At 45.5% G+C, this 20,657-nt stretch overlaps 1 protein-coding gene across 3 annotated transcripts in view; it reads right to left on the bottom strand.

Moving 5' to 3' along the window:
• GMPR (guanosine monophosphate reductase) overlaps positions 1 to 20,657 on the bottom strand; it is a 42,991-nt gene that overhangs the window by 15,893 nt on the left and 6,441 nt on the right. Inside the window, exons 4-7 of one of the 3 annotated variants that reach the window (XM_076330588.1) lie at positions 19,293 to 19,466; positions 5,249 to 5,330; positions 2,787 to 2,893; positions 400 to 501 (exon numbers count right to left, since the gene is read on the bottom strand). In XM_076330588.1, the coding sequence (XP_076186703.1) occupies positions 400 to 501; positions 2,787 to 2,893; positions 5,249 to 5,330; positions 19,293 to 19,466 (465 nt within the window). The remainder of the gene's footprint in view (positions 1 to 399; positions 502 to 2,786; positions 2,894 to 5,248; positions 5,331 to 19,292; positions 19,467 to 20,657) is intronic. The other 2 variants (XM_076330590.1, XM_076330589.1) reach the window with 2 other exon arrangements.

Genomic DNA, 20,657 nt, shown 5'->3' on the forward strand with positions numbered 1-20,657 from the left:
GGATTAGCGAGAATGAAAATTGAGACTATTGGCTCCCAGACAAACAGCACAGGACAGAAACAGTGCCTGTATCTTAGACAGGGTTTCCTCTCTCAGTGCGTCATGAAAGTCATTTCTGAGGTGAGCTTTGAGTCTTAAAGATAATTTAGCAAGAGGAAAGTAACTGGTGCAATTTCACCTCCCCTTTCTCTGTGTAAGTGACTCTCTAGAGAAACACCAGGCATTCACTTGGACTACCATGTTTGCCTAAAAATTGTCACCTTCTTTATCAATGTATCAGCTCCAAAAATTATACATGATCACTTCAGCAATACAAACATTTAAAATCCCAGTTTGTGCTGCCATCCTAGCAGAGCTCCTGCAGAATGGTCTTCAAGTGTGCTGTGTTTCTTGCAGTACCTGTACTGTGCTCATCACCGTCACTTTCTCATTCCGTGAGTGAGAACTCTTTCCCTTCATACATAAGCTGAGCCAAGTAACAAGGAAGAGGAGCAAGGAGTTCTGAGTAACAAGAAAGAGGAGCAATTCGATGAAGGTACTGGACAAGACAGAAGTGGATGCAAGAAACCACCCCAAGGGACTAACCGATATCACACCATCAGCTAAAATCTGCATGAAGATAGCTGGTAGGCCTTGAATCTTTTCATATCCTTCCTGCTACTTCCATATCAATATAACAAAAAACTGCTGGACACCTTTTCTCCTGCTGAATTGAGGTAGATAGCTGTGGTAATACTCTGCTGTAGAGGTCTCCTTTGGCTCAGGCAGGGGGTGCCCCCTCCTGAAGCTACATAATGACAGCAGTGAGACATTTTGTGGGATACCATGTATACTTGTTGCCACTAGACCCAATTATATACTTAGGCCTGTTCCCATATGGTGTTTTTCCCTCAGGAGGATACCTCTCTTTTGTGATACTCTTGCCAGAGCTCTGGCAATGACCACGCAGTCCAGCCTTTTCTTTCCCTGATAAACACACCAATACCTATCTGAATGCTGCAGAATTCAGGCATAATATCCTCATCCTTGCTTTAGTCTCCTTAGCTTGGGTGACAGAGTTGAGTTGCAGCGGTGTTAGAGACCCCAGTTACAGCTGAAAGTAATTCTCTTGGCCCAGATGTTGTAGCAGATGGGTATTAAATTGCCCTCCTATACTTCCCCTGTAATGGCTACAGGGTTGATAGGTGTGGGCTCACTGAAGCCAACATGACCTAAGCAGGTCAGGAACTGATCCATCCCCAAAGCAGGAAAGGAGAGGAGGAATAGTACAGAACTGTCTCATTTTTCAACAGTCTAAATACACGCTCCCTGTTTTCTTGTAAAATCAGGATAATAATATTCTGAGGGCTGCTAGCCCTCAGATTGCAATGATTTTTGCAAAATCATTGCAATTTGCAATGATTATTGCAAAACTAGGATGGGTATCTGAGCACCACTGCTAGGATGACACCTATAGTTATCCAGCCTTCATAGTAATGAGTCAGTCTTTCATGCTCTATTGCACACATGTTCTCCTGTCTACTGTAGACATAAACATTTGTAATACTGCCCAAGTCATAAAATCACAGACTGCTTTTCTTTTTTTCTGCAAAATTCATATAGGGGAGCCATGGAGAGGAGGAAATGCATATGCATTAACAGCAGAGAGCAAGAAAGATCCCACTGTAACACACACTTGTTTTCCTGCTCCATTATATCCACAGCTCCAAGAAATACAGTCAAGCCCTTTGCCCATCCACAGTCAGTTTGTTCTCCTCTCCCCTCCTTCCTCAACAACACGACACACCCCCTTCCTCACATGGATACTAGTCACAACTGGGTCGAACAAATCAGGGCCTTCCAGTGATTTCACTTGGCAGTAGATCTAAAATTCAGTGTGTGGTCTCCTCTAGGGCCGCACAGGGAGACTGTTGGCTGTGAGGGTACCTGTGAGCACAGCATGCTGCCTGGCCCCTATGCCTTCCTGATTACCAGCTGCCTCACAGACAGCCTGCAGAGGCTGTGCAAGCCTGACACAGTCAGGGGCACACTGACTGGCTCGCGTGCCTAAGCACACAGGACCTTTGGGTACTGTAGGCTGCAGTCCAGCTCAGTCTGAGGCCATGCTTACAGATAGACTTTTTCTATGTGAGGTGAATCTGGTCTTGCTGGTAGAGTGGAAGCTGCCATTAGCAGGCAATACAGATACATGCTCTTTTTTCTCCACAGGGTCATTATTTCCCCAGAGCTTTGTGAGAATTAAGTGGCTCACGTGCCAGCTGTGCTCAACAGAGCCACCTCTGAAACACTCCTGCCCCTGCACAGAGAGCTCTGTGAGAATACTATATGAATCAATCCAGCTACTAGGGCACAGATGGGCTCCTATCGTTTTACCTTGTACTCCCCTCTACTGCCTGCCTGTTCCTCAGTCCCACTCTCTGGGGAAAGCCATGTTTACATTTCACTAATTTTTCAGAAATCTTTCGTAGGAATTACTGTTTGCTTCAATGTGAAAAACACTATCAAGCTTCCTATTCTGTTCACATAACAGCTTACTCCATTCAGGGAGCAAGAAGCAGCCTTCCAAAGGCACAAACAGGAGTGAGATATGCAAGTCTTTTTAAACATTAGAGGGAGTTGGTTTCTTTACATTTAAATCTCCACTGACTACCCTAGGAGCTAGTATAGGGGTCAACTGGAGATAACAGAATGATAGACTTTAACATGCAGGGTACTGGACTATTTGATTCTCCTATTCCACAATGATTTCCACAGTGGGAATCTGAGAGTAGATGATATTTACTTACAGAGATGATATGTCCTTTCAAGCCATGTGCTGAGTCTGCGCACTCAATAACAGCACTTAGCTGTGGATAGCCCACCCCCGTCTTAATCCGAGTGGTACACACAGAACCTAGACAAGAGAATGAGAGGCAAAAAACATAGCCCATTAGGCTGACAGAAAAGATATGGCTTGTTTTCTTTTTCTTGTGGAAAAAATGTGTTTCTATCTGTATTATTTTTCCCCTCAAGAAGTCTCTATTGCCAATGTTGGCTTCTCATGGATAAAAGGAACTTGAGTTTTGAAATGCTACCACATCACTTCGTGGGAGCTGTAATTGGGGTGACTAATATCCCCCCTTTCTTCTCTGGGGCCACAATTTCCAGTTTAGGTCTCATCAGTAATGCTTCCTGGTGAGGGAATTACTGCCTCATGAGAAAGCAAATCTGACTGAGGTGCCTGAAGGGAAGGGGGACAAAAGGACCAGAGTCACAACCTGTGAGACTCAGCAGCAGCATTTAATACCTGAATATTTCTTCCAATAAATATTTCTATCTCTTTTCTACATATATTTTTTAAAATAATTCTCAGGGAAAATCTGTGCTTTTATTTTCTTTTTTATGGAGATTTTCCACAAGGAAGAGAAACCTGTCTTTTGCCTAATACTTAAAGCAGAAATATTTGGTTGATCACAATAGTTGGGAATATAAGATAATCAGCACACACAATTTAAAAAGTGAGATAAGTAATCATCAGAAAGCTGTATAGTGTAATATTACAGGAGATATACTAATCAGATTTGATTATTAAACTATTGTATTTATACACATACATGGTGCATGTATATATGTATATATAAAAATAAAGGTATATACATATATATAAAAAACCCACTTCAATTATAGTTCAACATGGTAACATGGCTATAGATCTTTTGGAATACCTTCTCTATTTTTCTACTCAGATTAAGAGTCAAAATGAGGACTGCTTTTTGGCAGTCCAGGTCTTATAATTTAGGATACAGACCATAAAGGTCGGCACGATAACAAGAATTTCAAAACAGATTCTAAACCAAATGCAGTGAAATCTGGATCCCTTCACCCAGCTGATACCCAGGTATACTCGAGCTACCAGTAAAGTAAAAGTTTCCAAAGATCTTTCAAAGAACTGACAAGGTGAAAACACTGAGAAGTATTTCTGCAAAGTACGAAGACAATTAGTTTTAAAATAATCTCCACAGGGTATGTACTTATATATGTAATGCTTTATAATAAATCATTGCCATTTTCCACAGGATGGACCACTATCTGGAAAAAAGCCTCAAGATCTGATCTTCTGTGAGGAACATTTGTTACTTGTGGTTTTGGGTGGTCAACTTGTACAGATCTGTTCAGGAAGATCTCCAGAGAGGGCTACACAGCATTTACCCCTAACTATTTCCACTTTGAGGCTACAAACTATAATATTTCTTCTTTTATATCTGAACTTGCCTGTGACAATTGCACCACACCATCTCTGTTGTTTATTCTTCATGTATTTTGCAGAATTTATTGTAGTTTGCTGTCTTCCTGGGCACAACTGCAACCTTTATTACATCATTTGCTCTGCTAAAATTATCCATTCATGAACCATAACTATTTTGCACTGTAGAGTAAACAATCTGCCTGCACTGCACTGGCTGATCACAGCTATAATGTCAGTGGCACCTGCGTTAGCCAGTTTAAAATCTAGCCCACGCATGGTGACCCCAGCTGCAGTCTATGAAGAAAATAGCAAGAGGAAGGAGCACATGAACAAATGCACAAGGGAGGGAAAGAAAAAAGGGAAGACAATATGGCGGTATATGCCAGACAACAATATTAGGGAAGAGAAGGTAGGAAAAGCACTGTAAGTTTAGGGTCCTCCCATTTATCCATGGGAATGTTACAGTGATAGGTAACATATAAGTGCATTAATGTAAGTATTATAGCTCCCAGGCAATAGTAACAGGTAGAGGCAATGTTATCCATACTTCACACTTAATTAATACCATTTCATCTTTGAAGACATTGACAAGATGGGCAACCTCAGAACACAAATCATAAAGCTATTTAGAAACCTATCTTTCCTTGATAGAAGTGGATACCTGAACACAGCATCCTTTGAGCTGGAATGACTCAGCCTCTTTTCAACAGGCTAGAAAAAGTGTTCCTAAACACAACACGTATTATCACTGATAATGTCAGCTACTCAGGCAACTCAGTGCTTCCAATAATAGTCATCTTCACTGCCAGAAGATGGAATATGTAACACTTTGCAGTATGAAACACTAGCACCCTGCCCATGTATTTCTTAATTATATTATGTGCAAGGGCAGTGTTACTTTATTGACCTGAGCGGGTCTAGGCATCCTAATGGGCAAGCAAACAGCATTATAAACCGGTTCCATCTGGACAACTCCCCCACCAACGTTACCATGTCACCCTTATTTGACTGGATTTGACTTACCTGGTCCGATACCCACTTTAATAATATCTGCTCCGGAAAGAATAAGTTCTTCTACCATCTCTCCTGTCACCACATTGCCTGCCTAGACAGAAGGAACAATATCACATATATGGGAGATGTCAAGACTACTGCAGTAAAGATGATAATGTACAGTTTTATCCAGAGCTTTTATGAGTTGAACTATACAGAGTCAGGAAGAATATAGTTCACCGTATTGTTCATTGTGCATGCCACAGGGATTAAACAAATCATACAGGTACATTCTCCAGTCAAATGAATTTCATGATTGGTCCAGTAAACCCCAATCCTTAAGATTCCATCAGGATATCTGCTTTGTCTTCCATCCCCCTAATCCTCACCCAGCGGTTCTCAACCACATCATCCCTAACCATTAAGGGCTATACAGTCAAACCTCTCCCTTACATATAGTGCAACTCCTCCACCTCTCCTGCCCTGCCTATCCCTCCTGAACAGCCTACAGCCCTCCATCCCATTTGCCTACCTCACTTTGTGGGAAGATATTCAGATCTTATCTAAAACCCTGGCAAACCTCTTTTTCCTTTAGGATTTAGTATTTTGAGTACTGAAAGAATAAGGAAGGTTCTATTCTTGCCATTTTGTACTTTGGTGCCAAAATTGGTATGTACATTCAGACCATGTAAATAAGGGCATATATACCATATACATTCATTTGGTTGTGGTGATGCCAGAGGTGAAAGAAAGGGGTTTGGTTCCCTCTGCATGATCTTTGCAGAGATGCAGAGAGCACGCTGTTTATGGTGAGGTCTTCTTCTCGGAAAGAAGTCTTGAATTGTTTTGTGTTCTTTACCATATTTTTCCTTGCACTTCCATAGCTCTTTCCTTTGGCCTTCATTCTCAATACCTTTCTTGAAAGTGATGGCAGCCCTCTCAGCCTTTGTCTTGCTCCTTCGAGTCATTGTCTTCTTCTGTAGGCCCTCCATGCCCCTAATCAACTGCTTAGTCTTTGTTTGCCTTCATTCCAGGCAGAATTTATCTATCATAGTGGCACAGGTGAGTTCTCACCAGGGCTTTGCACAATGCTTGCCTTTCCTACGGAAATATCTTGCCTGATGCACAAGGCGGCATTTGCCTGTATCACATTCGTGACTCATAGTCACCCTGTAATCTACTCACGTCTCCAGGAACATTTGCCTACTCCGATGTTTCCAAACTGGAGCAGAAACTCATGGCGCTCCACCTGACGTTGTGTTACCTATTTCTACTCTGCAGTTCTTCATGCACGCTTTAGTGATGTAGGGGCTATCTCTTCTGTCAGAGCTTCAGCTGGTAGGGAGTATGGGGGCTGTAGAAATATACCATGAGATACAGCTTTTTCTGGCTCATGGATGCCATGAAATCCAGAACATGATGTGGACATTTCCTTAACATAAGGAAACCTACATTTCTTGAAGCGTGGTTTTCTGCAATCTAAATTCAAAAGACCTGACCATGAACTTCACCGTTTCATACATTTGATGGCATCAAAGCGTGAAGGGTGGAGCCTGAGCAATGTGTTAATGAGGCTTTCACCCATCAGTGGCCTGCTGGAGTCCAGCTCCATGCAGCAGGACCAGGAAATCTAGCCCTCCACCAGCCGGGTGAGCAATGGATGCACTGTGTGGGTGGGCTCTCAACAGGAAGCTGGTGGTATCAGGCTAGTCACTTTAGAAATGGATGTCTCCTCCTAGGAAAGGAAATAACCACAGCTGCCATTAACTGAGCTTCCATTTTGGAAGTTTAATTGGAGAAAGTGCCAAATCAGCTGATGTGGCACTGAAAAAGCTACAAGAGACAAAACACTGGTGGGTCAGTGTGATGCAGTTAGTGGTGCTGCTGTCTGTGGGGATAAGCTTTACCCTCCAGGAATGTGAATACAGGTCGCTGAGTTTTTAAATTAATTCTGCAGGCATTTAGTGAAGAGGAAGGTTGTTGCTGATCATGCTGATGTGGGTAAGTAGTTGGCTGGCCAGGTGGCCATCCAACACTAAAAGGCAACCACCTCTCTTTAAGAGTCCCTACGTGCCTCTAAGATAGCTGCAAAGAAGGACTGAAGATTTTTGCTTTCTATACGCCCATCTGAAACCACCTGAGAATGTCGGTATGATGAAATTACTGATGACATTATTCAGATACAAAGGAGCTTTTTTTTTTTTTAATTAATAAAAGAAACGACGAAAAACAGTCTTCTAGCACACATATGGTAATTAGTTTGCAGAACTGGTGCAATGAGTGCAGAAAGCTGCCAGACCAGTCTATTCAGTTAAAGAATCTCAACATTTTGATGCAAGCTCAGTATGATGAGACAGGCCCTTGCATGTGTCCAAAGGTGGATCTGGTGGATCAGCAGGCAGAGTGAGGCTAGAGACGAATTCCCTTACCAGGAGTGCCTCCTGTCCAGAGGGCTTTTAAGAAAAAGACAGTCTTTAAGGAGCAAGGATTTCAAACAACTTGGGATTTATGAGCTAAAACCTATGCTTTGAGTTACGCTTGTAAACAAACTGGTAACCAGTATGTTTTAAGACCACGCTTTCCTCTCAGCAAAGGGCTGCACAAGGCAAATGAATGCTGACATAGCACATCCTGAAACAATTTGCTATAGCTGTACTAATTGCATTTCTGTACTGGGGGGAACACAGTATGGGAATGCAATCCCGTCAATTGGGCCCCACAATTTCAAGAGGATGTTAAGGTGCTTGAATGTGTCCAGAGGAGGGCAACAAAACTGGTGAAGGGGCTAGGAGGCACGTCCTATGAGGAGCGGCTGAGGACACTGGCTTTGTCTAGCTTGGAGAGAAGGAGGCTGAGGGGTGACCTCGTTGCTCTACAGCTTCCTGAGGAGGGGAAGTGGAGAGGGAGGTGCTGATCTCTTCTCCCTGGGATCCAGTGCCAGGACACGTGGGAATGGCTCAAAGCTGCGTCCCTCAGGGGAGGTTCAGACTTGACATTAGGAAGCATTTCTTTACTGAGAGGGTGCTCAAACCCTGGAACAGGCTTCCTAGAGAGGTGGTCGATGCCCCATGCCTGTCAGTGTTGAAGAGGCATTTGGACAATGACCTTAATACCATGCTTTATTTTTTGGTCAGCCCTGAAGTGGTCAGGCAGTTGGACTAGATGATAATTGCAGGTCCCTTCCAGCTGAACTCCCCTTCCCTTCCCTTCCCTTCCCTTCCCTTCCCTTCCCTTCCCTTCCCTTCCCTTCCCTTCCCTTCCCTTCCCTTCCCTTCCCTTCCCTTCCCTTCCCACCTCCTCCTTTCCCTTCCAGTACATGCTGAGGTAATCTGTGATGACATTTCTTCCCAGCCCTGCACTAGCAGAAGGGATTGAATGGGTAATCATGTTCCACCCTAGGCACTGGCTCTGTCACTTTCTGGGAAGAAGGCATGTACCTTCTGATGGAGGCGAGAGCTGTAGGTCATCTCAAGATAATTTGACCATCTGAACAAATCTGCAAAAAGCATGTGGGAACTGCAGTTCAAGTCTTCTATGAATCCAGTTTAGCTGAGTTTCCACAGGATCGCAAAAAACCCCACAGCTCTGACACTAGTGAGGCTCAAAGATCAAGCCCTCAGTCTGAAGCGGGAAGTGCTCCGGAACTAAATGGTTCCAAATATTTTTGAGGTGAGCAATACCTGTTCATTTCCCCGTGGATTTGTTTTTTTTCTCCTTGTACTCATTTTTAGCTGTTTCCCTTGGAAAAACATAATAAAACGAAAGAGCCAGAGAACAACAGTACTCCATCAGAGTGAAGGTCCATCTGGCCCAATACTGTCTCCAAAGTGGCCAACCATAAATGTCTGAAGGACAGTATATGAGCAGTGCAGGTCTACTTCTGCCAGGGTCCTGGGGGCGCTCATAGGCCTCAATGGCTGGGACCAGACTCCTCTGGGACACCCACCCACACCATCTCCTGCCAAGGGCCCAGGGGACGTGGTGTCTCAGCTCAGCCTGGGGCCTTCAGTCCCTGCCTGAGCGATGTTGTAGGTGTGCCCGTCTCTGCCCCTCTCTCCGGGATGGGCCTGAGACCTGCACTGCAGAGAGCTGCTCTCCTGGATGGACCCCTCAGACCTAGGCCATAGCTTTTCATGCAGAACTCTAGGCATAACATAGCGTAACTGTTCCGTTCTATTCTATTCTATTCTATTCTATTCTATTCTATTCTATTCTATTCTATTCCCTGCGCTCACAATGAGTTGAATAACGATGAGACTGTTATTTGCCTGAAATACCAGGGGGTTTTCAGCTCCAAAAACACTTTCAAGGACACATATCACAAAGGTTACAAGTGGAAGCAGGATTTTACTTTATCTTATTTTTCTGAATCTGTTTCAGAACTAATGCTCACAAGCATTAACACAATGCACAAGTGTAGCCAGGAGCAGGCTGATGCATTCTTTGATTTAGCTTGAAAAAACACCCCTTGCAGTCTGGCAAAGGAAAGCCAGAGCCGCAGAAAGTAGCAGCGGGAATACAGGCCAAGAAGTCCCTGTTTCCTGAAGAGTGAGAACTTGAAGAATGAGGACCATGACCAACCACACACAAAAGAAGTGTGTGGTACCGTGGGGTATTTTCCAAAGTAGGACATGTATCGATGACAAGCATACTTTTTGCCTTCCAAATCTTGCTCCGCTGTGCTTCTTGGCCAGTGATGCATGAAAAGCGCTCTCGTGCCTGCCCCATGCTTGTATTGCATGCAGGGAGAGCTGAGAAGTGGCAGCTCCTGATGGTGCATGAAGCCCGGAGCCCTTCTAAGCACAGGCTGTTTTGCACAAGCAAGAACCCCTGGGGAAATGGAGCTCAGGGAAGAGCAGAACTCGCTCCTGCTACAAACTTGCAATGGGAAAGAGAGCCGGAGAGACCCAGGGCACAAGTAGCGCCTTGGAGGTGCAAGAGCAGCATGCAAGAACCTCGCCAAAACAGCCCAAGAAGGCCTGACAAGGGGCTGTGCTCAATGCTACAGAGGAAAAGAAGCAACCCCCTGGGGCCACCCTGGGGGCGCACCCTGGGAGCCTAGAAAGCTTCCTCCCCCCGGATGCGGGGCACAAGGGCCACCTTCGTGGAGCAGGAGCAGCAGGCACCTGGCCAAAATGGCCCAAAGGAGCCCTGGCAAGGGGCCGTGCTCAATGCTGCAGAGGAAGGCAAAAAACCCCCGGGGACACTTGCTAGCCCACCTTGGGGGGAAAAAAGCCTTCCTCCCCCCAGCTGCAGGGCACGAGAGGCCATCTTCATGGTGCATGAGCAGCAGGCAGTAATCTAGCCAAAATGGACCAGAGGAGCCCTGCCCTGACAAGTGGTCATGCTCAATGCTGCAGAGGAAGGCAAAAAACCCCCAGGGACCAGTGCCAACCTGCCCCGGGGGAAAATTCCTTCCTGATCCCAGAGCTGGCGATCAGCTATTCCCTAAGCATGTGAACAAGACCTGCCTCCTCGTCCCACAGGCTGGTCAGGCCTCCCAGGAGATGCCCAACCCCTATTCTCCCTCAAACCTGGAGCCATCTCAGGGGCTTCCAAGAGTGGCTAAATGCCCCTGGCTTCATTGACCTTGGGGGCGAGAATCCTTCCCGCACCTGGCAGGACACCAGTGGGTGCTCCAAAGCACTGGGACCCCTGGAAACATCTCTGCATCCCATTTCTTACAGCTGCTGCCTCTGGCTCTGCAGGGGATGAGGACACAGAGCTTTGCAGTGCTCCTCAAGTGCTCCTTAAGGCGGCATTCCCTTGGTCTGGCCATTGCTCTCCAGCTGAAAAGGCCCGATATCCTCAGACACCTCCAGGTGTTGGTGGCTCTTCTCTTCTCCAGCAGCCTTGTCCAGCCTCCAGTCTTCCTCCCTCAACCCCCTCCAAGTAATTCTGCTAGCTCCTCAAGGAATTCCTCTTGGATGTCTGCAGGTTGCCCCCAGGCCAGGTCTGTCCTGACGACGAAGCCAGGCAGGCTGGCAGCGAGGCACGAGAGGATGCCCCCTTTATCCTGCCCCGGGGCATTGTGACTGCTGCATTGCTGGGTGGTGGCACTGTGCCATGGGGGTGACGGGGCCCCCCCCAATGTGCAGCCCCACCTGCCACCCCTCCGCCCAGCATCCTTTGGAGGAAGGCCTTTGGGGTGCTGGCCCCGAGGCAGTCCCTGTGCCCAGGGGGCTGTCCCTGCCCTTGGCCATACACTGGGCACAGCTGCTGGGCGTCCCTCACATGTCCTCTGCCACTCGGCTCCCAAAGACAAACCTAGTGCTGTTATTTTTCTCTCAGGCCATGGCAGAAACCAACCCTGCAGCCCAGAGACCACCCCTATTAGCCGCCCCCTCTCCGTGCCAGAGCTACCGTCCATGAGGCCACACAGCGAGGAGGACCAGGGACTTGATCTGGCTGGACAAACCCTGTTTGGGGAGGGGTGGGTGGGGATGATTTCAGCAGCCACAGCCTGGAGGAAAGCCAAAGTGTAACCAGAGCCATAGGTTGGGATGGACTATGCCAATAGGCTGCCATGGAAATAACATAGGCTTTGAAAAACAAGTGAGCGGAGGTTACACCAGTGTGGTGGAAAGGTTGGTCATTTTCAAACCTAGAACATTTGGATCTGTGCCCAAAGCACAGCGAGGCAAATGACAACTCTTTCAAACTGTAAAAATAGCCCATTGTTGCTATCGCCCTCACATCCCCTTTTCCCACTGAAACCAAGCTGTGCAGCTCCTCTATTAAAGACATCAATTGGCCGTGTTTATAGGGGATACAAAATGCACTTCAGCCACGGTGTAAAACTTTCACAGCTCATTTGTGACTTTAATGGAGAGGAGAGGAGGGGAGAGGAGGGGAGGGGAGGGACCTACAACGATCATCTAGTCCAACTGCCTGACTACTTCAGGGCTGACTAAAAAATAAAGCATGGTATTAAGGTCATCGTCCAAATGCCTCTTCAACACTGACAGGCATGGGGCATCGACCACCTCTCTAGGAAGCCTGTCCAAGCTAGACAAAGCCAGTGTCCTCAGCCGCTCCTCATAGGACGTGCCTCCCAGCCCTGTCACCTGCTTTGTTGCCCTCCTCTGGACACATTCAAGGACCTTAATATCCTTCTTAAATTGTGGGGCCCAGAACTGCACACAGTACTCAAGGTGAGGCCACACCAACACTAAATACAGCAGAATAATCACCTCTTTTGACCGGCTGGTTATGCTCTGCTTGATGCACCCCAGGACAGAGTTTGCCCTCTCGGCTGCCAGGGCACACTGCTCATTCATATTGAGCCTGCTGTCAACCAGCACCCCCAGATCCCTTTCTGTGGGGCTGTTCTCCAGCCACTCCTCTCCCCATTTATACTTGTGCTTGGCGTTACTCCATCCCTGGTGCAGAATCTGGCGTTTGTTCTTGTTCAATTTCATGTCATTGACGATCGCCCAGTGCTCCAGTCTATCCAGATCCCTCTGCAAGACCTCTCGTCCCTCGAGAGAGTCAACAGCACCTCCCAGTTTAGTATCATCAGCAGACTTGCTGATGGTGCATTCAACTCCTGCCTCCAGATCACTGGCAAAATTCTGAACAGAACTGGCCCTAGAATTGAGCCCTGAGGAACACCGCTGGTAACTGGTCACCAGCCAGATGTAGCCCCATTCACTACAACCCTTTGAGCTCTGCTGTTCAGCCAGTTCTTCACCCAGCGCACTGTGTACCTGCTCATCCCACAGTTGGAAAACTTGTCCAGAAGGATGCTGTGAGGGACAGTATCAAAAGCCTTACTAAAATCCAGAAAAACTACATCCACTGCCTTCCCTTCATCCCCTAGGCGAGTGACCTTATCATAGAAGGATATTAAATTAAACAGGACTTTTCCTTTGTGAACCCATGTTGACTATGCCTGAACATTGCATTGTTCTTTAAATGTCTTTCAGTAGCACCCAGTATGATCTTCTCCATAATTTTTCCAGCTACTGAGGTTAGACTAACAGGTCTGTAGTTTCCCGGGTCTTCCCTCACGCCCGTCTTGTAAATTGGAATAACGTTGGTTAGCTTTCTGTCAGCGGGGACCTCCCCAGACTCCCAAGACCTTTGGTAGATGATTAAGAGGGGTCCTGCTATAACATCTGCTAGCTCCTTCAGTACTCTGGGATGAATCCCATCAGGCCCATCATCCCATCAGATGTTTGAAAACCAAGTATGGTTTGGATTTCAGTTCTGTGGCTTGTCTCATGCCTATGGCATGTTCCTAACTAGAAAAAGCGCACAAGATAAACCTGCATGAAACATGAGTCCAGTTGCCCACATCACCTGTTTTGCACTTGTATTGAGATGGGCTATTCATTTTTGGAAATCTGAATTTAGGATCTAGAGGTGTTCAGAAAACCTCTTACGTAATGATATTCCAGGACTTGGGAAGTGTTTGTAGCAGTACTGACATGGGCAGAGCAGGAGGCAAATCCTAAAATCCTTACTTAGTATTTTCTTAGTTTTTATTGAAATAAAACTCCTGCTGAAGTCAACAGGAGCTACCCAGGGAATGTTGGGCAAGGCCTATTCTCCACTTACTGATTTTTTACTCCTATTTCACCATTTATTTATTTTTAATGAATTTTACTTCCCCCTTTTATTAGCCTGAAACAGCTGACAAGCCATCACCTGAGGCACTTATAAAAACAATGATACTGTTAGGCAGCAATTTGTGGTCTATGACACAGGACCACTTAACTTTGCTCAAAACTGCATGATATTGATTAAAAATAAAATAAAATAAAATAGAACAGTCGGGAAATAAAGAATATATAATAGGTACAGTGTTTCCAGCTAAGTGCTGCTTCCTTTCTGCTCAGTGGTAATTTGTTATACTAAGTGTTGTACACTCCAGGGTGGGGTAACGGAGAGCATGCTGCCTACAACGTTAAGGAAGCAGTTTACATCTGGAAGGCAGATGACTACCTGTGCAGTACGACACTCAGCACATTACAACTTGGTGAAATACTGGAGTACATGCAACAGACTCATGAACAGGAACGAACGGGTATTAAAGTCAGTGGCTCCATGAGATCTGGGATCAAATATGTATTTAACTTAAACAGCAGTGTCTTCTTATTAGCAGAGCATAGTGGGTTGTCAAACTGTCTCCTCAGAAATGCTAACCAGACGTTTAATGTTAAGTTACTGCTAGAGAATGTTGGAACTGCATATGTTGATTCAAAATGCTCATCCTAGCAGGGAAAAGCACTTATGTCCCCAGCATACATTTTTTCCTGGAATGCATGTACACACATCAGTGGTTTCTGTCTTTCTGAATCTGCAGATCCTTAACAAATTTTCAGGGAAGACGTGGAGCTCTACATAGCAGACTTCAACCTGCCGATGACAGGCTTGCTTCTTTTAGGTACCTTTTGCAGACCTCAGAGAGCACAAAAAAACCACCATGAGAGCGGCACAGCTATCTGTATATGAAGAGACCCTAGTATCACAGCTGAAGAGCAGGGAAAGCTGTTTTCTCACATCCAGCTGAACTCTACTTCCACTGAAACCAATGCTTACTTTACCATTGATGCCAGTATGACAGCTGAATAGAGGCAAAAGGGCTTCTGAAAGCCCCACCTGTAAGGTAAAGCCGGAATACTGCAACTAAAAAAAATCTGAAAAGGTAAATGGAGAAAGACTGAGACTACAGAGATGAAACCCCCTTAAAATTAACTAAGAACATAAAGCAAGTAAAGTAACTGGAACTTATACAAAGAAATCACTACAGACAACACATTTTGTAGCGTATTTGGGGAAGTAGTCAGGGAACATAGTAATTGGTGGAAGTATTGTATTAGTGAAAACCATGCTCATCTTAATGATGAGCCCATGTACCAATGCGTTTCTAATCTGCTGCAAAACTGGCTTTCTTGAAAGAGATATAGCCCAGTAATTACCTCACTGCTCATCTAACTTTGCTACCCCGGCAGTAAAATAACAGCATCAGTAACAACTGAAAGTCAGGTAAACTACCATGCTTTCAGTTATTAGGGGCTACAACAAATTATCCTGGCTGTGGGCCTGGCCTTACACACTCAGGGCAACATTCAGGTGTACCATCACTCAGTGTGAGGTTTCAAGTAAGCGTCACCCTGGCTCATTCCAGCAGTATCCAGGATGACTGAACTGTGGGTCAGTCCAGAGGGAAATCCTGGCCTCAGAAAAGTCAAAGGGAGTTTCGCTACTGACTTTAATGGGATCAAGATTTCACGTAACAGGATGATAAAGGCTACAGCTTCTCTGACAGAGATACAAAATTAGTGAACACAGTAGGGCAGTGCCTCTGAATTTCAGTCAGGCATTTGATACTGTGCCTCATAAAAGCCTGCTATAAATATCGACTCACTGACTAAGACAGGAACACTGCTGCACTGATTGAAAGCTGCTGGCAAATGGCAATGGATCAAGTTGGGGAGAAGTGTCTGTGACAACAGTTCTCAAACTTTCTTCTTGTATCCTAGAGGAAAGCACAGTCTGTGCCTCCATACTATCAGGAACACTGCCAAAGGACACTTCCCACCCACCAAAGCAAGGGATGCTTTACCGTAAGATGGAGAGATGATGCCCTTTGCGAGGCTGAGCCATACCAGGTGGGTGTTTGCACTCAGTATTGTGACTGAACCAAGACAGCCTCGGCAGCATCACTGTCTCCTACCCTGGGATCCCAGCTGGCCCCTGCTCTGAGACCCCAGCCCTGGTGGACATGCCATGACTGGACTGACTCTGCTGCTTGTTCCAGAGATAAACTGGGAGCAGTCTGCATGCCTTTCTCTGACTGAATTCTGCCTCCATTAAGGCCCGGAGACATTCTGCTACTGACTCTAAGGGGAGCAACAGTTTCTGGCCCCTGCTGTTTCCCTCCGCCCCTGCTTTGCGATTCTGCTTGCCTCCCTCTCTGGCCCACATCTTGTGAGTGCTACTGCATCTGCAAGTGTGCTACTGCCCCAGCCTTTTCCTTCCTGCCACACTCGGTGCTCTGCTCCCTAGGGTTTCTTCTGTATAATGAACAGAGAACACTACGAAAAGAAAAATTCAGGATAAAAACTTGGCAAAGCTTGCTGGCAAAGATATCTTAGCTTGCTAAACAGACTTCCAGTGAAACAGAAGAACCCTAACGTCTACAATTACACTAATAAATAAGGACTATGCTTACTGTAATATAAAGGCTCTGATCCTCCATCATGAATGTCAGCTGAACTTTTGCTTTAGACTTCAGCGAGTAGGCACAACTCAAGCACATGATGCCATGCTACAGTAAAACACCCCACTGGACCATTACTCTTGATTCTGGAGGGCAGTGCTGCATTTGTGAGACACTCAGGAGACTTGAATACTGCTTCTTCCTCCATCCTCAATCTAATGAGTGATTTAAGGCAACTCATGTGGTACCTTTATGCCCCTGTTTGTCTTCCCTATCCTTTGCATTCCATGGAGAAACTGATCTTCTTTGTAAATTAATATGAAAGGCAGGAGTGAAAAGAGCTTGTGTCAAAGCCAGGCAGACAAAAATAAGGTAATGTGATTATAAAAGCAAGTATTTAAAAAGGTAAAAACATGCATTTGAAAGGTTGTTACACAAGAGACATCCTCCATCTGCACTGGAATATCGGCCACAGAGAGTACTATGTTAACCACGGTTGCTTTGCACATCACCTTTCAGCCTCAGAGCTGAACCCATTACATGGCCCCTGGGAACACACATTCCCTGAGAACCGGGGTTGGGTTACTGTTATGTACTGCACCGCAGCTGACTGTGGAATGAATGGTCATGCTGAGGAAAGCAAACAAGACAGCCTGCAAGGTCCTGGAGATCACTTTCAGCTATAAGAAAGCTTCTTTATTTTTATACCTTCTATTTAACTGCTAAGCCTTTTGTTTGAAAGCCACAACAGCAGAGAGCATACTGCAGGCATAGCACAGAAACATCAAAGCAGACAGAACAGGTACCAGCAGGACGTCTTCCAGAGTATCATAAAAAGAAGCCTAGACAAGCTCCTGCATTTCAGCCAGGAATAGCTTCAAAAGGCCATTTTGGCACAGAGTGTAAAGTAAACTCATTTGGAAGTGGGGTAGAGGTGTCCCCCCCTAGTTGAATCAGAGACTTTCAGGGACTGCACAGACTCTCGAGGCTTTGGAAAACAGAAGGTTTTTGAACACCCCAAGTTTGTTAGCATGCTTTTAGGAATGGAAATTATCCCTGTGCAGGAGATGAAAAACATGAGCTGTACTAAACCATGTTCAGAGAAAGGAGCTACAATCAGAGAAGGCAACTGAACAGGTCAGGGCTGCATAAGTGCTCAAGCAGGTGGTGCTGTCAGGACAATGAGACTTGAAGTAACAATAACCTTAGTCACAGAAGCAGAGAAACTAAGCAGGTAGCTTAACAGATGTGGGAGGTGGATGAGACTGGCTTAAGGACCTTGGACTAAAATCTGGGCTTGATACCTGACTTTGACATTGACCTCCTGTGCCTTCTGGACAATTCATCTTGGTTGAGTTCCCTGCTCACTCAGCAAAGTCAGCAGTCTGTGGGGAGGTGGAGGAAGGGATGACACACAATTTTCTTTCCACTCCTGATAGGGAAGATTTTTTTTTAACTATGTGGTTTAAGCTCCCTCCCACAACTCTTCAAGCCAAAGACACTGGAGTAATCACATCGCTAGGGACAATACTTCAGATCCAAAGCAAGGAAACAGCTCCTTCCCTCACTGCAGTGAACATGGAGCAGGAAGCTCAAAAAGCCCACATCTATCATTTCATTCTTCCAAAAGCTCTCCCCAAAGCCATGGGAAATACGGCCATAACAAAAAGGTTCCCACATCTGCTGGTAGCTGTTGAAGGATGCCTATTCATTAGCCTATGGCAACCCAGAACCCCACAGGCATTCCAGCCCACTTCCATTTTCCAATGCCACCATCATTCAAAGGCAAGAACACTGTCTTCCTCTGACATGGAAGGAAGGAATGTAGTCTCCCCTGAGCTGCTTGAACGTGCAGTTCCCTATTGAACCAAGTCAGAGCGTGCATTTATGACCATTTTCATTTCACATTTACTTTACATGTGTGACGCTTTGTGTCTGGCATGAAAAAGTGAGAAAGTGTCGTCTAAACACACAAATTTTTGCTGCACTGGCTTGAAGAAAGGCTGGTAGCCTCATTAAGAATCTGCTGCTTGTTTGAGAATTTCTACTATTCTCATGGAAACAAATTCAGACCCATTTCTTCAAGGGCCCTGGGAAACAAGCAGGAGCAGTAGGGCTCTGCTGCAAGGAGTCCCGTGTCGATGCAAACACCCTACTCTTAGTGCAAAAGGGCTGGAGGAAGCATGGCATTAGCACTTTGAGAAGGCATAGTAACATCACAGAAGGTGCATGAAAAGCCCCAGCATTGACTGTTTTGCTCCCTGATGACCCCGTTCACAATTGCACAACACCCCTATGATTCTTATCATAGGCAAGGATTAGTATACATTCAGCTGTCTTCATAGTGATCTCATAGACAAAAACAGCCATTGGCCTCAATTGGCCAGAAACATCGGTGCATTCCCACAGCAAACCTCAGCTTGGAATCACCGAAATAAACCTACACACTTTTATGATTAGAGGTCACATCTAGTGTGGGAAGAAGGATGTGAGTAGGAAAAAAATTGGATCCACCCAGCCTGCCATGCCAACATCAAACTGCTGTATCAGAGCACACATTGAACATTCCCACAGAAATTATCAGCAATGGAAGACTGACAATGCCAACATGTTATTAAACAGTCGTCATTTGGCTCAGAGTCAACATCTTGCTGAATTGAAAGGGTAGACAAATAGAGCTGTCCTCTATATTCTCAGAACGGTATCTGTCCACATGTATTTGTCTGGAAGACAAGGGGTTTGAGTGAGACTTTTCTTTCTCTCTCTCTCTCTTTTTTTTTTTTAAATGAGGACTCAGAAATTGATGGAGCTACCACAGAGCTTCTGATGCCTTCCAACCAAACTCTGGGCCCTGTTCCTGGACAGAATTCCCACACACCCCCTCCACCCTTTCTACACACTTACCATAATGGTGTGATGTGGGAACAGAGCACGGACAGACTTCACAAACTCCACAAAGTGCTCCGAATAGCCGTTTGCCACATCCAGGCAGATGTATCTGATAGGTGGGATGGCCTCTAGAATACTTGTTAACTTGTCCAAATCAGCTTTTCCACTACCTGAGCTTGCTGCTACATGCTAGAAAGGCAGGGAGAACAAAAGGGAGTAGTAGTTTGTAAAAACTGGGATAAACACACACTTCGTATGCCTTTTTCTGCACAGTCTTGGGAGGACTTGTGCTGGAAACTAGTGAAAATCATACTATATAATATGAAATAAATACCTTCCTGGGAATTTCAATGTGTTAGTTCTGTTTTGTTTAACGACTCTAAAATAAAGCAAAATTAGCATTTTATCAGCTCTTCATTCACAAGTGGATTCTCATAGGCAAATATAATCACCTGAGATGTATGAAGGCTCAGCCGTACTCATATTAACACAAACACAGAAGAAGCCCTAACTTGGTATATTCCAGGAAGGCAGAGTGGCAAAATTTGGGGCGCTGTCAGAGAGTGGAATCTGGGTCTTTAAGTTCACCAAACGCTCCCTTGATCTACAGAATCACAGAATAGTTGAGTTTCGAAGGGATGTCTGGAGATTGTGTAGTCCAACCCCCTTGCTCAAGCAGGGTCAGCTACCATTGAAAACAAGCAGATTGCTTCCTCCTTTGTCTTCCTATGAGTTCTTTCCAATAGAAAAATAGTTTCCACAGCTGTTGGCCCACAAAACCTCTGCAGAGATCCAAGGTCACAGAACAAGTCAGCATTTAATCACAAGGAGAGCCTACTCCAGTGATTATGAACCACAAATGAGCTAAGTGCCAAAATGTTCAGGCACAGAATATTCCTGGGACCACTTTCTACCCTACAGTGGCATATAAACAACCCTGAGGAACCTAAGTGATAGGCTGGCTTTCAGACAGTCCTGTAATCAATAGTCTTTATAATATAATTCTAAAATGTGCCACAGGTAAAGATACAATACAGCTGTGTGATATTCTTTTCTATACAGAAAAAGTTTCAAAACTGCACTGAACTCCAAGGAGGAGGGGTGACAGCCAAGCATGCTCTTATACTGCCTCTCCTGGTGTAGGGGCCTGCCAGAAGAACACAGAAGAAATCTGGATATGAAAAAGTCGGAACTTAAGTCAATGTGTAAATTTACTAAATGGTGTTTCTCTGTAATGGCTCAGGTTAGGACCCTGTGAACAAGTGGGGCATCACAGCTAGTAGTAGCACAGTGTGAGCTCTAGTGCAAGGAGGTAAATGGAGGACACATACGCTCTGACAACTTTCAATGCTCATCCCTGCTTAGGCCCAGCCCCTAGGC

The sequence above is a fragment of the Aptenodytes patagonicus genome, chromosome 2 (genome assembly GCF_965638725.1).
Source record: "Aptenodytes patagonicus chromosome 2, bAptPat1.pri.cur, whole genome shotgun sequence".
Taxonomy (NCBI): Eukaryota; Metazoa; Chordata; class Aves; order Sphenisciformes; family Spheniscidae; genus Aptenodytes; species Aptenodytes patagonicus.